Below are 17,871 nucleotides of genomic sequence, written 5' to 3'. Positions count from 1 at the left end.
TGGCGCTGGGCATGCCTGAATTTTACATGCAGCAACAGTTCTAGCAACATCTGCTGGCTGATAAAAGGTAGGCTGCTGCACGCCGCTTCTCCCGCTGTGTTGGGAAACATCGAGGGGGAGGCACTGTGAACACGGCTTCCTGGCTGATAGGGCTGAGCTGACTTGCTGATAAAGCAGAATCCACCCATCTGGCTGCACCAGAGGGGCTGGGAGCACTGGCTGCTCACAGGCACTTTGTGCCCGGTGCTTCCTTGAGTGCCAGCTCCCGCTTCCCACCACGCCAGGAGTGATGGGCTGCCAGGCAGCTGCTCACTGGGCTGGGGCAGCCACAGCGGCGTAGCCGAACCTCCAGCATGGTCACAACCCACTCCTGGTTCAAAGAGTCACTGGTGAGTTTTGCAATCTCCATTTTCCCTGTAACTTTGTGTTATGAGCTGTAATTTCTGGTTTATAGCACAGTTCTGCTGGGGAGGGAACTGGGGAAAAGGCTGGTGCTGGAGAGCTGCTGCCTTGAAGAGCAAGAGTGGCGTCAGCTCAGCCCTCCCCACCGTGTGTGGGGTGCTTGCTCTGTCTGGCCCCTTGTCCCTCTCGTTTAATGGCCCCACAAAGCCTTTAGAAGAGGCAGCTCTTGCTGGCAGCTGTGAGCCATCTCACCAGCTGAAACTGCTATAAAATGATCTTTGTCCTGTCTGATGTGAACACCTGGCCCTGGCTGCAGCCCCGGGGATGCAGCTGCCTTGGCCCCGCTCATGGAGATGCTGTGGTGGGGCTCAAGGTGCAGCCCAAAGGCAGGGGCTCTGCCCTGGCACTGCCAGTGGCTGCTGTTGCTCCAGGGGCTGCAGAACCCATCCCAGGGCCAGGAAACCTGAAACCCAGCTCTCCCACCTAGACATGTTTGTGTGCATGTGGATGCATGCTGTGCTTCACCCTTGTCTGGGTTTGACTGAAAATTTTGTTGCACAAACCATTGGTGTTTTGGTTGTTTTATTCTCTCTCTGACTAGTTCCCCTCCTGCCAACATCCCTGGGCGCCTCTATATCCCCTCTTCCAAAGGCAAGGCTTTACCCCTCTCCATCCTGCTCCACAGAGCTGGTGTGAGAGCATCTCCATATGCAGAGCTGCTGCAGCTGCTGGGAATGAACCCTGGGAGTGTGGGGGGGGATGCAGAGGCTGCTCTGGTGTCCCTTTGCCTGCCCCTGCTCACCAGCCATCCCAAAAGCCCGTCCCATGCCATGCTGGCTGGGCTGGCCCTGCAGGATGGCTGTGCCAGTGGTGAGGAGGCTCCTGCCCCATGTCCCCAGGCCCGCGGGGAGCAGGAGCATGGTATCAATCAGAGGTGGCTGGAGCAGCACACTTGGTGCCTGCACTGCCCACATCACCCCCAACCCACCTGGGTCCTGCACAGAAAATCCAGCCTGGCTGTGGCTGGATTAGTGCCATTGTGTGCGCTCACTGAAGCATGGCAGAGAAAATGAAATTGTGTCTCCAGACCCCAATCAGGACTAATTCGATGCTGAAATGAGCTTAATCCTCAGGTCCTTCTCCCAGCCCATCCCTCCTGGGCTGGTGCAGGTCTGAGCACGGATTATCACTGAGCCAGGGGCTGTGCTGGACGTGGCCTCAATGCTGGGGGCTGGTGCAGGACCCGTGGGACCCTGGGGCTGCGCCCTCAGCGTGATGTTACAGAGGCTTGGGGTGGGTCATTATTAGTGTGGAGGGAAAATCCCTTCTTTGAGTTCCCTGGCATGTTCCCTCCCAGGCAAGGGCCAGAGCCTGCCTGAGCAGGGATGCTGTAGGTGGGCAGTGGCCGTGTGCCTGCCCCAGGATTCCTCCACCAAGCCTGAGGGAAGCCCCAAGACGTCAGAGCCAGCTGTGCCAGCCCTGCTGTGCCAGCCCAGAAGTGCCGCACCCGGTTAATTTGGCTGCTTGGCCCCGGGGAGCCAGGAATACTTAAAGCTCTGCCCGGCCTCTCTAATCCTGTCTGGGGGTTTATGGCAGGGGCAGCACCGATGCTGGCAGGGACTGGGCTCCCCATGGCAAATGTGCTGCAGGCTCCATGCAGCTCATGGGGCTGGTTGGGTGCTGGGCTCTGCCATTGTGGCTGCACGGTGTGTCCTGCCCACCAGTGCTGGTCCTGCTACATCCTCAGTGTCTGGGGGAATCCCACTACTGCCAGGACAGCACCTGTATCTGGCTGTGGCTGCCCCGGGGCAGCTCTTGGTGCACCAGGGTGGTTTTCTTTCACAGTCCCAGCCCTTGGATTCAAAGGATTTTGCTGGGATTTTGTTCGGTATTTTGGTGGTTTTGGTTTGACCAGGTTTCTAGGCTTCTGTGGTTGGAAGAGGAAATCCGAAGAGAGGAGAAAAACCTTTCCCAAGGATGGCAAGTGCTGGCAGGCAGGCACAGCCCCTGGGCAGAGCTGTTGGCAGCCCCTGTTCCTGATCCCTGAGATGCCTGTCCCTAGCTGGGGCACCTCTGCCTGTGAGGGGCTGGTGTCCCCCCTGGGCAGCATCAGGTCACATGTGAGGTTTCCTTGTTCCTGTAACAGTTCGAATTTTCCATTTTTGGTTCCCAGAGTTGCTGGGACACCCAGCTGGTCCTGGTGCTACTAGTCCTGGCTCTGCCCACTGGCTGTGGAACCCATTGCCTCTGTCCTAGGGTGGCACATTTTGTTCACAGAGTCAGCATTACCTCCTTCATGAGCCCCACAGTGCCTGGCCCCAGAGGTTTCCAGCGTGGGCTGGGGCACTCAGCTGCCTCCTCCCCGATGCCGCCGGGGTGAAGCCGTCGGCTGCTACCACTTTCTGTGGGAGACAAACAAACCCCATCAAAGCACAGAGCTTCTAGAAGGAGCTCGCTCCCGTGCCGGCTGCTGCCTCCCAGCCAGAGCTGGAAACCACAGGCCGGTGTAAAACATGCGAGCAGCCCTGGGCCCTCCGTGCTGACTCTGCTGTGCCCCGGTGCCCCCAGCCCTGGCTGCAGCTGTGAGCAGGGCCTGGGTCTGGGGGCTGCTCACCAGCACCTGGGTGTTCCCGGTGCAGGCTCTACCCCGATGCCATGTGCTATGGGGGTGTGAGCAGAGTGGGGGGTGCAGGTGAGTGAGTCCTGTCTCCCCCCATGCCGAGTTCCTGCACTGGTCCCTGGCGTCCCATCCCTGGCTGCTGGCCAGTGATGGGGGCTCATGGGGGTCAGCACCGCCAGTACGCTGGGGACAGAGGCTGTGCCCACTCTGGCACCAGGGAGGTGTGTGGGGCCGAGCAGGAGGGTAGCACACCCTGCTCCCCAGCCGGCACCCCACAGGCAGCCGTGGCAGAGGTGGCTGCCAGCAGCCCAAGGCAGGCTGCCCTGCGCAGGCAGCTGACATTTTGGAAGGAAATAGCTGCTCTCCGCTCCTTCCTGTAGCGCGCAGCCAGCGAAACGGCCTCCCGGGAGCCCGGCTGTGCCGGCAGCACCAGCCTGGAGCCGCGGCCGGGCTGCCCCGGGTTCGGACACCGGAGGGGCGCGTGGGGCAGAGCGGGGCCTGACCGCGGGTGAGTGCGGCTGCAGGACGGGGCACCCCGCACCAGGCTCCAGAGGGTCCCTGGAGCGAGCCGGGGTGGGCAGGAGGCCGGGGTGGGTGGAGGGGTGGGTGCCTGTGTTGGCAGAACCAGAGCCCTCGCGTGTGCGGAGCGGCCGCTCTCGGGTGCCGTCCCCACCGTCCCCCGGGCCTGGCTGGGGGCTGGATGCTGCCCTGGAGGGACCTTGCTTGTGGCCGCCCACCTCGGGGGCTGCAAGAGACCCTCCCGCCGGGCCTGCCGCGGGCAGGGGCAGCGCTGGCTGGGGCAGCCCCGGAGCCCCCCCCGGGGGATGCGGGTCCGGCCCTGCGGCCGCGAGCGGGGCCGGCTCTGACCTGGAAGCGATCGCGGGCTCCCGGAGGTGCCGAGAAACCACGTGTCCGTGTTTACTGCGGCGGGAGGCGCAGCGGGCGCAGGGCCGCCGCCGCCGGAGCCCAGCGCCGGGCCCCTGCCAGGGCAGGACACCGCTCCGGAGACCCCCGGGCCGAGAGATCGACGGGCCAAGGGCAGTGCGGGAGCCGCCGCGGCGGAGGGGCTGCGTGTGTCCGGCGCGGGAGTGGGGTGGGGGGTTACAGCCGGAGCCTTTCGCTGTGGTCCCCCCCAGGGCTTTGCGTGGCCCTGGGCCCCTGCCTGGTCCTGCGGGGCACAGGACTGGGCAAGGGGCTGCTGTCGAGGGCCGTGCCAGCACCATGGCAGGGGTGTCCTGCCCTCGGAAAGGTCCTCGGGATGTCTGTGTGCAGGGAGCATCCCGTGGCTGATTGCAAGGAGCATCCCGTGCGGAGCGTGCCCCAGCCCCAGGGTGACTGCTGCCCGTGTCTGGGTTTTGCCGTGCCCATGGCACGTGAGAAAGTGCCACTGCCGGCCTCACCCCATGAGGCATTTCCCTCCTTTTGTCTGCCCACGGATGTACTCCGGCTCTCTTGCAGCTTGGGACTTGTTGCTGGCGCCAGCCTGCTGTCACTGTGGTTGCAACCCTTCCCCGCTGTAGTCACATCAGTCCCCTGGCTGTCCCCAGCCCCAGCGGTGCTGCCAGCCTCCCCCACCATCCTCTTCCCCAGTGCTGTCTCCGGCCCTCTGAGAGCCCCTTTTGGGTGGGTTTCATGGATTTTACATCGGGTTTGGCAGTGCCTCCCCACCGGCAGCGGGGAGTGGGGCTGTCAGAGGCAGAAGCAATGACTGCTGGCATCTTCCTTCCTCTGCACGGTCCCTGTGGTGCTGGGGTCCCTCCCCATGGCACTGGGGTCCCTATCCTCAGCCCTGCTCCTACCCCGGGAAGCTGCTGCCTGTGCCTCTTCGCAGGCGATAAGTCTCCGGTGAGCGCGTTGCTGTGGCTTGTCGAGTGCTGCTGGTTAACCGAGCTGCAGTGACGGGTGGGTTCCAGCTCGCTGCCAGCGAGTAAATGCAAAGTAGCCTAAACCACTACAATTATCTGCCTGTTGCAGTTGTTGGAGTGCGCGTGGGGCTGGCGGCTGCAGCGCAGCTGACCCGTGGCAGCGCTTGAGGCTGCAGTGGCCCTGCTGCGGTACCGGAGCCACGGAAAGCGCCGGGGCTGGTGGGCTGGGTGCTGGCACTGAGGTGGTTGAATACCAGTCTCTGGGCACAGGGGTGAATCCATCCTTGGCCTCCCACCCTTTGGGCAGCCCAGCGGTGCCACTGGAGAATGTGGTGCTGGAGAGTGGTGCTCGGCATAGTCCAAGCCAAGGCAGTGGCTGCGAGCAGCAGCTGGGCACAGAAGGCAGGGCTGCCTGGAAAAGCTGGCAGTGGTGGCTCTGGCTGTGCAGTGGGACCATGGTGCTGCAGCTCATGCTAAAACTGAGCTGCTGCCTCAGCCTTGCTGGGTCTCGGGGCCAAAAGCCTTGTCTGCTCATGGCAGGGAGCACTGGTGGCTTGTGCTGGGGCGCTCAGGGCACCCTGCAGCCCACGGGGAGGTTTGGTTTGTCAGTCCACAGGTGAGACACAGGAAACCAAAATGAGGTGCCTGCAGAAATGTCCACTGCTGCATTGACAGTGGCCATGGAGGCTGTGCCCAAGCCTGGCACGAGTGGTGTTTTGGGGCACACACCAGGTGAGCGGTGCCACCATTGGTGGCTGCGTGCTCCCTTGTAGAGGCAGATGTGATGCTGGTGCCCCTGCTCCCAGGCTGGCGCCAGCCGAGCACAGTGCCTGCTGGCTCACCACAGACCAGCTGGAGACTCGTTGCTTAACAACACACTGGAGTGGAGTAGGAAGTGTTTTGTCACCACAAAATGGGAAGAGATCACCATTTTCTCGACAGGCAGGGCAGCATCTGTTTGCTCTGTGTCCATGCAGATGTCCTTGCAGTGCTGGGGACTTCATTTTTTTGTGTCGTGATGGCACCGTCACGGCCATGGCTGTTCCTGGCCCTGCCACCGCTGCCCCTTATCAAGCGTCCTCAATTTCCAACAGCAGCTTGTCCTGCTATTGGCCATCCCACTTTTCCTTTCCTCCTTGCTGGCGTTCTTATGCCTCCCCAGGCTCCTCCTTGCCAGCAGCATTTCCAGCTTGGTGATTTCTGTGAATGTGGAAACGTTCCTCCCATTTTATAGGGGAAAAATTCATTTTTAGCCAACTCTGGGTTATTGTTCCTCTTCCTGCTCAGGGGTGGGTGTGCTGGGCTCAGGGGCTCCAGCCGTGGCTGCTCCTCTCGGACCCGCTGCCTCTGTCCTGCAGCGCCTGCCCCTGACTGGGAGACCTCACTGGCTCTTCTGGAGCCATGTGGGCCACGGGGTATTTCTGAGGCTGAACAAAGTGCTTTGGGGAGCTGGGGAGGCACAGCCCCCACTGGCTCAGTCCTTCTGCTTGTCACCAGCCAGTGCAGTGACCACCTGTGATGATCACTCGGCCTTGGGACGTGGCACAAGGCCTTGCACCTCTGCCCAGCCCCTCTGTGTGGTGCCAGATCCCAGGCGGTTTGGGTGTGAGTGTATCTAAATGCTGTTTACTGCTGCCTCCTCATCTGGGGGGGGGCTTGAGCACCATTGCATTACCCTCAAACACTCAGCCGCAGGTGTGACTGCCCAGGGGATGCACTAGGTTTTAGTAGAGGTGCTGTCTCCACTGTCCCATCCCTGGCTGCCCGATGGGAGCCGAGGCTGAGTGGTGGGTGGAATCTGGCAGTGCTCCTGCATGGAGCCAGAGCCGCCCCAAAACTGCTTTGAGAAGCTTTGTGCGTCTCCACCAGGACATAGGTCATGCAGTGGCCCTGGGACCAGGGACCTATCGGGGTCTGTGGTGCCACGTGGTCCCTTGGGGCCGGGACTGCTTCTGCCCATCAGCACTGCCAGGGTGTGGGCAGGAGCAGGGCGAGCACGGGGGGGGGGCCTCTGCTTTGCGTCACCCTGGATTTCTGGCCAGCCCTCCCTCCCCTCAGCCCCGTTTCCTCATTTGCGTGGCCAGCGATGGCTGCGATCCCGTGGCACAGTGAGGGGAAATGAGAACCATGTGGAGAGGCCGTGCAGAGGCGCGTCCCTGGCCCCGGGCACCCCCAGGGTTCTTCCTAGAAAAGAGGGGGTGACTCAGAGCCAGGGTCCCCTGCCCCCGCACACCCCTTCTTTCAGCCACTGGAGACGGCGCTGGCAGCACCGGAGACTCCAGAGGCTCCTGCAAAGGAGAACACGGAAGCTCCTGCAAAGGGTGTGGGGACAGCTGGGGCTGGACTCGGCACAGCCTGTCTGCCACGGGTGCCCTGACAGCCCATCTCCCGCAGGTGCTGAGCCATGGCGGTGTGGATCCAGGCCCAGCAGCTCCAGGGCGAAGCCCTGCGGCAGATGCAGGCACTCTACGGGCAGCACTTCCCGATCGAGGTGCGGCACTACCTGTCACAGTGGATCGAGAGCCAGGCATGGTAAGTTGGGGGTCCTGTCCCCAGGGGGGTGCTGGGCTTGGCAGCAGCTGCCCCAGGGGTGCCAGTAGGTGCCCCCCACCAATGGGCTGCCCTGATGCTCTCTGCTCCATGCGTAGGGACTCCATCGACCTCGACAACCCCCAGGAGAATGTGAAGGCAACACAGCTGCTGGAGGGGCTGATCCAGGAGTTGCAGAAGAAGGCAGACCACCAAGTGGGCGAGGATGGCTTCCTGCTGAAGATCAAGCTGGGGCACTACGCCACACAGCTGCAGGCAAGTGGGGGGCTGTGGATGGGGGTGTGAGACTGAGGGTTCCCTGCCCTGTGCCTGGCTGAGGCTGTGCTCTCCTACAGAACACGTATGACCGGTGCCCCATGGAGCTGGTGCGCTGCATCCGGCACATCCTCTACCACGAGCAGCGGCTGGTGCGGGAGGCCAACAATGTGAGTGGGAGCCAGGAGGGGTGAGGGAGAGGGTCCCACAGGGCTGGGAGAATGCTCAGGGGCTCCAGCATGATGAGGGGAGCAGCCCCGAGGCAGGGGGTGCTCTGGGTGCCCCCAGCACCCAAGGAAACAGGGAGGGTCCCCTCGCCATGCTAAGCACGCCCCGTGCCCTGCACAGAGCCCCTCGCCCGCTGGCTCCCTGGTGGATGCCATGTCCCAGAAGCACCTGCAGATCAACCAGACCTTCGAGGAGCTGCGGCTCATCACACAGGACTCGGAGAACGAGCTCAAAAAGCTGCAGCAGACACAGGAGTACTTCATCATCCAGTACCAGGAGAACATGCGCCTTCAAGGTGGGTGGGGGGCTGAGGGGTGCGGGGCCGGGGCACTGGCAGGGCTGGCCCTAATGCTGTGACCTGTCCCCCAGCCCAGTTCTCCCAGCTCTCTCAGCTGGGCCCCCAGGAGCGCATGTCACGGGAGACGACACTGCAACAGAAGAAGGCGTCGCTGGAGGCCTGGCTGCACCGGGAGGCCCAGACACTACAGCAGTACCGCGTGGTGAGTGATGCCACCCGGTCCCCCGTGATGCTGTCCTCTGCTTCCTGTGATGCTGTCTCTGTGCCCCGTGACACCATCCCACCTCGCAGGACCTGGCTGAGAAGCACCAGAAGACGCTGCAGCTGCTGCGGAAGCAGCAAACAACCATCCTGGATGATGAGCTGATCCAGTGGAAGCGTCGGCAGCAGCTGGCGGGGAACGGGGGCCCACCCGAGGGCACCCTGGACGTGCTGCAGACCTGGTGGGTGCCCGGTGGGGCAGGGCGGGAGGGGGTGCTGAGCTGCAGCGCGTGCTGAGCCCTGCTCCCCTCAGGTGCGAGAAGCTGGCGGAGATCATCTGGCAGAACCGGCAGCAGATCCGCCGGGCCGAGCACCTGTGCCAGCAGCTGCCGATCCCGGGCCCAGTGGAGGAGATGCTGTCAGAGCTGAACGGCACCATCACCGACATCATCTCTGCCCTGGTCACCAGGTACTGGTGGGGTCTGGGTGGAGTGCGGTAGTAGGTGGGGTTGGCCCTGCTCTGCCCACCCCCCCTGATCCTCCTGCCCCCCCCAGCACCTTCATCATCGAGAAGCAGCCCCCCCAGGTGTTGAAGACACAGACCAAGTTCGCAGCCACCGTGCGGCTCCTGGTGGGGGGGAAGCTGAACGTGCACATGAACCCCCCCCAGGTAAAGGCCACCATCATCAGTGAGCAGCAAGCCAAGGCCCTGCTGAAGAACGAGAGCACCCGCAAGTAATGCCGGGGGCTGGGGGGGTGTAGTGGGGGGCTGAGGCTGCCAAGGCAGTGGGGAGCACGGCGTGGGGGGGCCTGCACCTCAGATGGCTCCCAGCCCTGGTGGTCCCCTGACCCCTGCATTCTGGTGGCAGTGAGAGCAGTGGGGAGATCCTTAACAACTGCTGTGTGATGGAGTATCACCAGGCCACTGGAACGCTCAGTGCCCACTTTCGCAACATGGTGAGTGCCCCCGCCTCCCCTCGTGTGCCCTCACGTCCCCCTGTGTTCACCCTGGTGTCCCCATCTGTTCCCCTGTGCTCACCCCTCGTGTCCCTGCAGTCCCTGAAGCGAATCAAGCGCTCGGATCGCCGTGGGGCCGAGTCAGTGACTGAAGAGAAGTTCACCATCCTCTTCGAGTCGCAGTTCAGTGTTGGTGGCAATGAGCTGGTCTTCCAGGTGAAGGTAAAGCCGCCAGCCATGTCCCCTCTGTAGGCCCTTGGTGAGCCACAGACACCATGCCCACAGTGTGGGGCCATAGGGTGCCCACAGGCAATGCTCCTGTGGTGCCCCACAGCCCATTGTGGTCTCCTTCCTCCTGGCAGACGCTGTCCCTGCCCGTGGTAGTGATCGTGCACGGGAGCCAGGACAACAACGCCACGGCCACTGTGCTCTGGGACAATGCCTTTGCCGAGCCCGTGAGTGCCAGTGCCATGGGGGGCAGGACAGGCCCTGTTCGCCCCAGGGGGCTGTGGGAGTTGGGCTCAGCCTCCTGGAGGGCTCCAGGAGTCGGGCTCAGCCTTCTGGTGGGACATGCCCAGGGGCAGCAGGCAGAGCTTGGTGCTGACCTCTCTCTCTGCCCCCAGGGCCGCGTGCCCTTCGCCGTGCCTGACAAGGTGCAGTGGCCGCAGCTCTGCGAGGCGCTCAACATGAAATTCAAGGCAGAGGTGCAGAGCAGCCGTGGGCTGACCAAGGAGAATCTGGTGTTCCTGGCACAGAAGCTGTTCAACAGCACCAGCTCCCACCTGGAGGACTACAGCAGCACCACGGTGTCCTGGTCCCAGTTCAACCGGGTGAGCAGCCTGGAGTCTGTGCGGGGAGCTGTGGAGTGCCCCCAGTGCTTGTGCTGGGGGCTGTATGGGGCATGTCCACTTGGGAGTCCCACAGTCCGGATCCCTGAGTCTTTGCTGCTGCATCCAGTGGCTGTATTGTGTAACAGCGGCTCTGAGGCTGGTGGCAGGAATGCTCATTTTCTGGGGATTTCAACAGGAAAACCTGCCTGGGAGGAATTACACCTTCTGGCAGTGGTTTGACGGGGTCATGGAGGTGCTGAAGAAGCATCTGAAGCCGCACTGGAATGACGGGTAAGAGCCGCCCTGTCCCGTGCTGCCTGGCCCAAGCCCCCTGCCCTGACGCCCCGCTCTGCCTAGGGCCATCCTGGGCTTCGTCAACAAGCAGCAGGCACACGACCTGCTCATCAACAAGCCCGACGGGACTTTCCTCCTGCGCTTCAGCGACTCAGAGATTGGTGGCATCACCATCGCCTGGAAGTTTGATTCCTGTGAGTGTGTGCCGGGTGCTGGCACCCCCAGACAGTGTCCCTGGCCCCCACCTTGGGCTTGGCTGTCTCATACTCGTGGGGTACTGGCAGTGCCATGGTGGGCACGCTAGAGCTTTCCTTGGGAAAGGGGCGAGTGCAAGAGCCCATGGGATGCCTCAGCTGCCCTGTGGGGAGCAGCGTTGCCCTCAGTCACTGCAGCCATGGCAACACTGGGCCCAAGCACTGGCGAGAGCAGGGAGGAGTGACTGAGCTGAACCCTTTGACCCAGCCCTGGGGACTGATGTGGGCTGCAGGAAATGCAGTGACTCTGTGGTACTCCCCAGTGCAGGGGTTTGAAGGGGTGGCCTGACCCCGTGCAGGAGTCTGCTTGTTGCTGTTCTCCATGAGAGCGTCCTTCAGAGGGTCGTGTGGCTGAGGAGCACTGCAGAACCCCACAGAGCCCCTGTGGCCAGGGAACTCACCCCCTGTGTGTCTGGATGAGGCCAGACCTGCCTTGGGTTCACTGTGCCTCCTGCCTTATCCCATTTTCTGGCGACACGTGCTTTGTCCTCAGCTGTCGCCAGGGGAGGGATGCAGCGTGGGACGTGCTGTTTGCTGCTCGATGTGACCTCACAGCCTGTGTCCAGAGCAGGGCCAGGAGCCACCACTGGCTCTGGACATCACCATGGTCCTTGTTCTTGTCTTGCAGCTGAGAGGATGTTCTGGAACCTGATGCCTTTCACCACCAGGGACTTCTCCATCCGCTCCCTGGCCGACCGCCTTGGGGACCTCAGTTACCTCATTTACGTGTTCCCCGACCGGCCCAAGGATGAGGTGTTCTCCAAGTACTACACGCCGGTTCTCTGTGAGTCCACGCCAGGTAGCGCTGTCCCTTCACCCCATGTGTGTCCCCTCCTTTGTGCATCCAGCTGGCGTGGAGCTGGGGCTCACAGCATCCCCCACCCCGGGGCTTGCACTGGCCCCACAGGGGCTCTGCAGCTGAAGCCCCCAGCACTGCCACAGGCTCGCAGCATGAGCAGGATCCTGGGGCCTCAGCGCTGTCTCCTTCCCTCTAGCTAAAGCCGTGGATGGATACGTGAAGCCACAGATCAAGCAAGTGGTGCCAGAGTAAGTCTGACCCCAAAGGCAAACCCTGGGCAGTGGGTCCCATGGGATTTCCCCTGTCGAGCTGGCAGGGGTGACCAGCAGCCCAGGGCACTGTGGAGCTCAGCTGCCAATGGCCACATCGGTGCTGAGCCTTGGGAGACACTGTTTAGAGGGGGTGAAAATTTCCAGAGCGTGACTTCACCCCTGGGGTGCCCATCCTGTCCTGTGCCAGCACTCATGAGACCCGTCCCCACAGGTTTGTCAATCCATCAAGCGATTCTACCCCTGGAGGGGCCACCTACATGGACCAGGCGCCCTCGCCTGCCGTCTGCTCCCAGCCCCATTACAACATGTACACCCAGAAGTAGGTATCACATCCCCTGCTCCCATCCTGCTGCAGCCGGTCCCCTCCTCACCCCCTGCCTCTTGCAGCCCCGACCCCGTGCTGGACCCTGAGGGTGATTTCGACCTGGATGACACGATGGATGTGGCGAGGCACGTGGAGGAGCTGCTGCGGCGCCCCGTGGACAGTCAGTGGATCCCTCACGCCCAGTCGTGACGGGCAGGCACCTGGTCCCTCGCCACTGGCCCTGGCGCTGCGGGGACTGTGCTGTGTTTGTGTCTCTGTGCTGGGGGGGCGGCGGGTGGGCTCTGCCCCCAGGATTTGCTCCGTGCTGCCCTGAAACACAGGCTGGCGTCCGGCTCTTTGGTGTTTATGCCCTTGTATAAACGGCAGCGGATTTGTCGCATGGTTTTCCTGTATGTTCCTTTTAAGAGGCCCAGCTTCGGCTTTCCGCTTCCGCCAGCACCAGCCCCGCAGCCCCCTGCTCCCCCCGCGGGGCTGCTGGGGCAGGGGCTGGGAGCCCGGCCTCAGGTTTGCTTTCGCAGTCGTCACTAAGAATGTACGTGTCGCCTTCTTGTTCTCCCCCGCGGCTCTGTTCCCAGGGGTCTGTTGGGGGCATGGGGCGGAGCGGGGGTTTGGCCGGGGCTCCCCCTGGCCAGTGCTGCACTCTGCTCCACAGTGGCGGGGTCCCCTCCCGAACCTCATCTCCTCCTCTGGCCCCCAAGGATGCAGGAGCCCCTCCGGCCTCAGCGTCCCCTCCAGAGCCGCTGCAGCACGAGGGTGGCAGGGTGCAAGGGCACCCAGCGAGGGCAGTCGGGTGGGCAGGGGGTTTGGAGGAGCAGAGCCCTCTGCCCCCCACCTCTCCCCTTGCCGGGGCGGGAAGCTCTGGGGTCCTGGCCATGTTATTTTTCTACCACAGAGTAAATAAAGCACGGAATATTTTTATAACACAAAAGCTCTGGGTTCCAAGTGTGTCTTCGGGCAGAGGCAGGTCCCTCCAGGGGGCTGCTGTGCTCTCCATTTCCAGCTGGTGCACCGGGTGGATGCTGGGACCGGGCCCAGCGTTTGAGGTCCCTGTCTCCGAGGGCAGGGGGATCGGGCCTCCCCTGGCACATGCAGGACGGATCCAGAGGACTGCCGGGGCCGGGGGGGTGCCCTGGAGAGCAGGGGATGGGATGGGGATGGAGCCGTTTTTCCAGGCAAAAAGTGAAGCAAACCGGACCAATTGCCCTGTTTTTCTAAAGAAGGAACTTCCTCTTGATGGGGAAGCAGAGGGTGCTGGTTCAGCCCGCCGGGCGGGGGGGTCCGGGGGTGCTGTGGAAAGTTGAAAATGAAAATAAAAGTAGAGCGGGGGGGCGGGGGGGGCGGTGCCGGGCGCGGTAATTCTCCGTCATTCCTGCCGGAGGCGGAATAGCCGGGGGGCGAGGAAGGTCCGGGGTCGGGTCCCTGGTCGAGGGCGGCGGTCGCTACCCGGGATGCTGCCGGCGCTAGCGGTGGCGGTCGCGGCGGCGGTGGCCGTGGCGGTGGCCGTGGCTGTCCCCGCGCTGCGGCACCGCCTGGTTCGCTCCGCGCTGCGCCGCGCCGGGGGCCGGTACCGGCGGCGGCTGGAGGCGCTGAGCACCGACGTGCGGCTGAGCCAGGAGCGGCGGCTGCGGCGGTTGCAGGGCACCGGCCCCGGCCCGGCCGGCGGTGAGCGCGGGGCGGCGGCGCGGAGGGCGGGATGGGGGGAGGTCCCGGGGTTGCCCCCCCCTCACCTCGTGTCTCTCTCCGGCAGGCTCCGAGGAGTTACGGGAGCGGCATCCCCTGGGGCAGCGCTGCCGGGACCGAGCGCCGACGGCTCCGGTTTCCCCGCCGCTCCCCTGGGCTCTGCTCCGCAGCTGCTGGGACACCGACCCCGCGCTGCAGGTATGGGGGGCAGCGGGTGGGGTGGGCGCGGACCCTCGTGGGGTCTGACCTCTGCAGGGTCTGCCCTCCTGACCCCGTCCTCCCCCGCAGGGGTCTCTGCTCTACCTGGATGCGCTCGGTGCCGCCTTCCCGCGGGCGCTGAGCCGCCGGGGCACGGCCCTGCTGCACTGGACCCCCGGCTGCCCCCGCGCCCCGGCGGGGTGGCCGCTGCCCACCCTGTACTGCACCCCTGCCCCGGCGGGTGCCCTGCCCTCGCGGGCCACCGCCCTGCGAGTGCAGCTGCTTTTCGCCCTGCGGCAGCGGGGGCTGCATGTGCTGGAGGCCGGGCTGGCAGCCGAGCTGCGGGACGCGCTGGCAGCCCTGCGTGACGAGTGGCCCCGGCTGGCCCAGGAGCTGGCGCTGGGCAGGCTGAGCCCCCAGGCCGGGCTGCCTGAGGAGGTGCGGAGCCAGCTGCAGGCACTGCTGAGCCCCGACCCTGCCCGGGCGGCAGAGCTCCGCGCTGAGTGTGCCCGTGGCTTCGAGGGCATCGTGCGGCGCCTGTGGCCACAGCTGGAGGTGGTGGTGGTGGGGTCAGCACACAGCACAGAGCGACTCTACTGCGACGCCCTCCTCCAGGCTGACTGCCAGGGGCTGCCCATCTACTGCCCCTTCTACCAGGCAGTGGGAGGTGAGTGTCCCCCACGCCGGGGTGTCCCCACAGTCTGCCCTGGGTGCATGCAGGGAACCGCTGGTGTATGGCAGCACAGATCCCCCTGCCCCAGCAGACACCGGTGCATCTCTGTGCTACATCCCCTTCCTGCTCCCCAAAACCAGCGCTGTGCTGGCACCAGCAAAAAATTCCCCCTTGGACTGAGTGATGCTGTGTGGGCAAGGACAGAGGGTCTGAGGGCTCACACTGACACACACTGACTCTGCCCAGCCCTGCTTGGTGTGAACCTGTGGCCAGAAGAGCCAATGCCCCAATTCCTGCTGTGCCCTGAGTGGGCTTTCTTCGAGTTCCTGCCCTGCCCTGCAGAGGAGGAGCCACGGACGATGCTGTTGGATGAGCTCTGGGAGGGACGCGAGTATGGGCTGGTTGTGACAGCCCAGCCAGGAGAGTACAGGTGCTTCCTCCCTGCTGCATGGTCCTGGGGGACCACTCGCTCCAGCCCCACACACCCAGCTCTCCCTCACACTGCTCTGCCCACGCAGGTGCTGTGCTGGGGAGGTGCTGAGGGTGGCTGGTTTCCACAAGCAGTGTCCCGTGGTGGAACCTGTGCGGAGGTGAGGATACCCCAACGCCTGCCCCTCACCTCGGGGAGCTGTGGGGGGGCCCTGTAGCAGGCAGGGTCTGGGCAGGAGGGTGGCAGTGACTCACCCCATCCCTGTGCACTGCAGGGAGAGCCAGACGCTGAGTGTACGGGGTGAGAGCATCCCTGAGGAGCGGTTCTGCCAGACCCTGTGCCGTGCCTTGGGCATGTGGCCGGGTGCTCGCCTGATTGACTATGTCTGTGTGGAGAGTAGCCTGCTGGGTGAGTCCCCTTGAGCTGCCCGAGTCCCCCTAAAAGCATGGCTGGCACTGCCTGGGGCTCTGCTGACCCTCCGGGGCCCAGCTGGGCTGGGGGCTGTGGGCGGCTCTAAACATGCTCATGGTGCTGCTCCAGGCGACTCTTCTGGGCCCTGTGCCCCCCACTACGAGGTGTTCGTGGAGCTGCAGGGCCTGCGGGACCTGTCGGAAGGGCAGCGCTACAAGGTGAGGGGACCGTGGGCTCTGCTCCAGGGTGGCCTGGCAGCCTCTGGGAGGGGTAGCTGAGGGGCACCGGGGCAATGGTGTGGGACCAGCACAGTCTGCTGCCCTCTCTTTGCAGCTGGACCAGTGTCTCCAAGAGGATTTCCCTGTCTACAAGTCTTTCCGCTTCAAGGGCAGCATTGGGCCCCTGCGCCTGCACCTGGTGAGGGCTGGAGCCTTCACCCGGCTACGGGAGGCACTGGGCTCCCCTGTGCCCATGCCCAGGGTCCTGCGGGAGGAGCGGCTGCTGCAGCTCATTCAGGGCTCTGTCATCTCCTAGGGCAGCCCAGGGGTCCCACAGCCCACCCACCCTTGGTGTGCACCCTCCAGGAGGGAGCGGGGCCATGTCCCTGGTGCGGGAGGTGTGGGGGTGAGGGTGCCCAGCTCCCCGGGTTTGGCTGAGTGGAGTGGATGGAGACTGAGCTTGACCAAGCCTCCGTTCCCTGCTCAGTGCTGCTGCAGGGATGGAGTGGACACTTGGGAGTGTCATGGGGCAGTGGGGTCCTGCAGCCACCGGATCTGCTTGCTCAGTGCCTTAGAGTGCCCTCAGCCACAGTGAAACGGGTGCCTGTGCCTTTCCTGAGGGACACCTCAGCTGTCACAGCCCATGTCCGAGGCAGAGGGCACAACAGAAACCTGTGCAGGAGCAGGAGGAGCAGCAGAGCCTTGGCTCATCACCGCACTGAGCACTGGGGCCCTGTGGCATTTCGTCCCCTGGCAGGGACACTGGGCAAGGCACAGGTGGCTGGTGGTGGCAGGTGCCATGGAGCAGCCCCAGCCAGGCTCTAGTGCACATCCACTGGTTTAGGAAAGAATAAGCTCCAGCAACGGATGCTTTTAATGTTTTAAAAACAGAAGCAAAGTAAAGGAGGATTATCTCTTAAAAAATAAATAAAGGGCCGTGCTCTGGGATTGATTTTTTATACCATTATTTTTAATCCTCATTAAAGAGATTGCTCGAGCAATCTGACTGCTCTGGGGACCGAGGAGTCACTGTCATTCTTGGGGGTCCTGGGGAAGGGGCAGTCATGAATATTTAACCGGCTCAGTGGCTGGCTGGGCTCTGGAGGCGATGGGTTCTTTGTGCCTTTGAGGCACACATGTATCATTGGGAGGGACTGGTCCTTTCCCCACCCGTTTGTTATGGGTTATTTTAAGGGCTGGTGAGGGCATGTGGGGCACCTGCTGTGCCGCAGCTGCTGCTGGGTGACTGCTGGGCCTTGGGCAGGGGATGATGTCTTGGACAAGGTTTACACAAAGCAAAGCATCCCCCGGCACAGCCGAGACCCCCGCCAGGGATAACCGGGTTGGGGCCCCTTGCACCCTCCCTGCTGGAAAAAATTGGAGCAAAATTTCTTCTGCAAGTCGAGGAGAAGCATTGCCTTGGGCTGGGGGTGGCTCCCTGCAGCAAAAGCCTGGAGACCCCTGCCTGGGAGAGCCGTGTGGGGCCAGGGCTGCACTGGCTGGCTCTGCTTGCACTGCCCTGCCTGGACACCGACGCTGGTGGGGGTGCAGGCTGGTGGGGGGGACTGCGCTGGGCAGGGCCAGGCTGTAGGGTGCCCACCTGAGTGTGAGTGCCAGGCTGCAGGGTGCAAGGTCGACTTCAGTGCCCGGCTGCAGGGTACAGCTTGTTTTGGGTGCAGGTTTGCTTGGGCTGCTGGTACCAAGGCTGCAGGGTGCAGGTGCATAGCTGCAGGGTGCAGGTGCATAGCTGCAGGGTGCCAGGCTGGGTTTGGGTGCCCGGCTGCAGGTTGCGGGCTCAGCCGGGGTCCCCCCGAGATGGGGCGGCTGCTGGGCCCGGGCGCTGCGGGGCTGGGCGGAGGCCGGGGATGCCCCGGCGGTGGGAGGTTCCGGTGCCCGTCCCCGAGCCCCGCCGCTGCAGCCCGGGGCGGGGGGGCCGCCCCGTCCCCATCCTCGTCGCGTCCCCGCCCCCGGCCCGGCCCGTCCCCTCCTCCCGGCCGCACCGCCTCCCGCCCGCTCCGCCACTGAGCCCGCAGCGGCGGCGGCGGCGGGCGCAGGCTCCGGGCGCCCCGGGGCCCCGCGGCGGCCGCTGCCCTGAGGCCGCGGGGGATGGC

General features: G+C 63.9%; 2 protein-coding genes across 3 annotated transcripts; both read left to right on the top strand.

Annotated features, from left to right (window-relative positions):
- The first annotated feature begins 4,109 nt into the window (after positions 1 to 4,109).
- On the top strand, positions 4,110 to 13,078 carry LOC113977775 (signal transducer and activator of transcription 5B). Of its 2 annotated transcripts, XM_027704175.1 has the most exons (19): positions 4,110 to 4,924; positions 7,282 to 7,419; positions 7,536 to 7,692; positions 7,773 to 7,862; positions 8,041 to 8,215; positions 8,290 to 8,420; positions 8,510 to 8,661; positions 8,733 to 8,888; positions 8,975 to 9,154; positions 9,289 to 9,376; positions 9,476 to 9,598; positions 9,739 to 9,831; positions 10,000 to 10,206; positions 10,403 to 10,497; positions 10,564 to 10,694; positions 11,383 to 11,553; positions 11,750 to 11,801; positions 12,037 to 12,144; positions 12,213 to 13,078. In XM_027704175.1, exons 2-19 carry the CDS (start codon positions 7,292 to 7,294, stop codon positions 12,337 to 12,339), a joined length of 2,364 nt encoding a protein of 787 aa, XP_027559976.1. In that variant the 5' UTR covers positions 4,110 to 4,924; positions 7,282 to 7,291; the 3' UTR covers positions 12,340 to 13,078. The 2 variants fall into 2 exon arrangements, with proteins under 2 accessions (XP_027559976.1, XP_027559977.1); XM_027704176.1 differs by lacking the exon at positions 4,110 to 4,924 and having other exon boundaries at positions 5,003 to 7,419; positions 11,383 to 11,538.
- Positions 13,079 to 13,487: 409 nt separating this feature from the next.
- GHDC (GH3 domain containing) lies at positions 13,488 to 16,772 on the top strand. The gene is made up of 8 exons (XM_027704177.1): positions 13,488 to 13,812; positions 13,898 to 14,028; positions 14,119 to 14,695; positions 14,948 to 15,131; positions 15,220 to 15,291; positions 15,406 to 15,539; positions 15,672 to 15,760; positions 15,876 to 16,772. The coding sequence occupies exons 1-8, from the start codon at positions 13,599 to 13,601 to the stop codon at positions 16,074 to 16,076; spliced, it is 1,602 nt and encodes a 533-aa protein (XP_027559978.1). The 5' UTR covers positions 13,488 to 13,598; the 3' UTR covers positions 16,077 to 16,772.
- Positions 16,773 to 17,871: the final 1,099 nt, after the last annotated feature.

Source organism: Neopelma chrysocephalum, unplaced genomic scaffold, assembly GCF_003984885.1.
Source record: "Neopelma chrysocephalum unplaced genomic scaffold, ASM398488v2 Primary Assembly neopelma1_258, whole genome shotgun sequence".
Classification (NCBI taxonomy): domain Eukaryota; kingdom Metazoa; phylum Chordata; class Aves; order Passeriformes; family Pipridae; genus Neopelma; species Neopelma chrysocephalum.
This window is presented reverse-complemented; position numbering and strand designations above follow the sequence as displayed.

What these genes read in the sequence shown, in the direction of transcription:
- GHDC (XM_027704177.1), top strand. Translation starts at nt 13,599, where the DNA reads ATGCTGCCGGCGCTAGCGGTGGCGGTCGCGGCGGCGGTGGCCGTGGCG. An exon ending in ACACCGACCCCGCGCTGCAG is followed by an intron (nt 14,029 to 14,118) that starts GTATGGGGGGCA and finishes CCTCCCCCGCAG; the next exon opens with GGGTCTCTGCTCTACCTGGA. An exon ending in GTGGTGGAACCTGTGCGGAG is followed by an intron (nt 15,292 to 15,405) that starts GTGAGGATACCC and finishes TGTGCACTGCAG; the next exon opens with GGAGAGCCAGACGCTGAGTG.
- LOC113977775 (XM_027704175.1), top strand. Translation starts at nt 7,292, where the DNA reads ATGGCGGTGTGGATCCAGGCCCAGCAGCTCCAGGGCGAAGCCCTGCGG. An exon ending in GGAGAACATGCGCCTTCAAG is followed by an intron (nt 8,216 to 8,289) that starts GTGGGTGGGGGG and finishes CCTGTCCCCCAG; the next exon opens with CCCAGTTCTCCCAGCTCTCT. An exon ending in GTGCCCACTTTCGCAACATG is followed by an intron (nt 9,377 to 9,475) that starts GTGAGTGCCCCC and finishes GTGTCCCTGCAG; the next exon opens with TCCCTGAAGCGAATCAAGCG.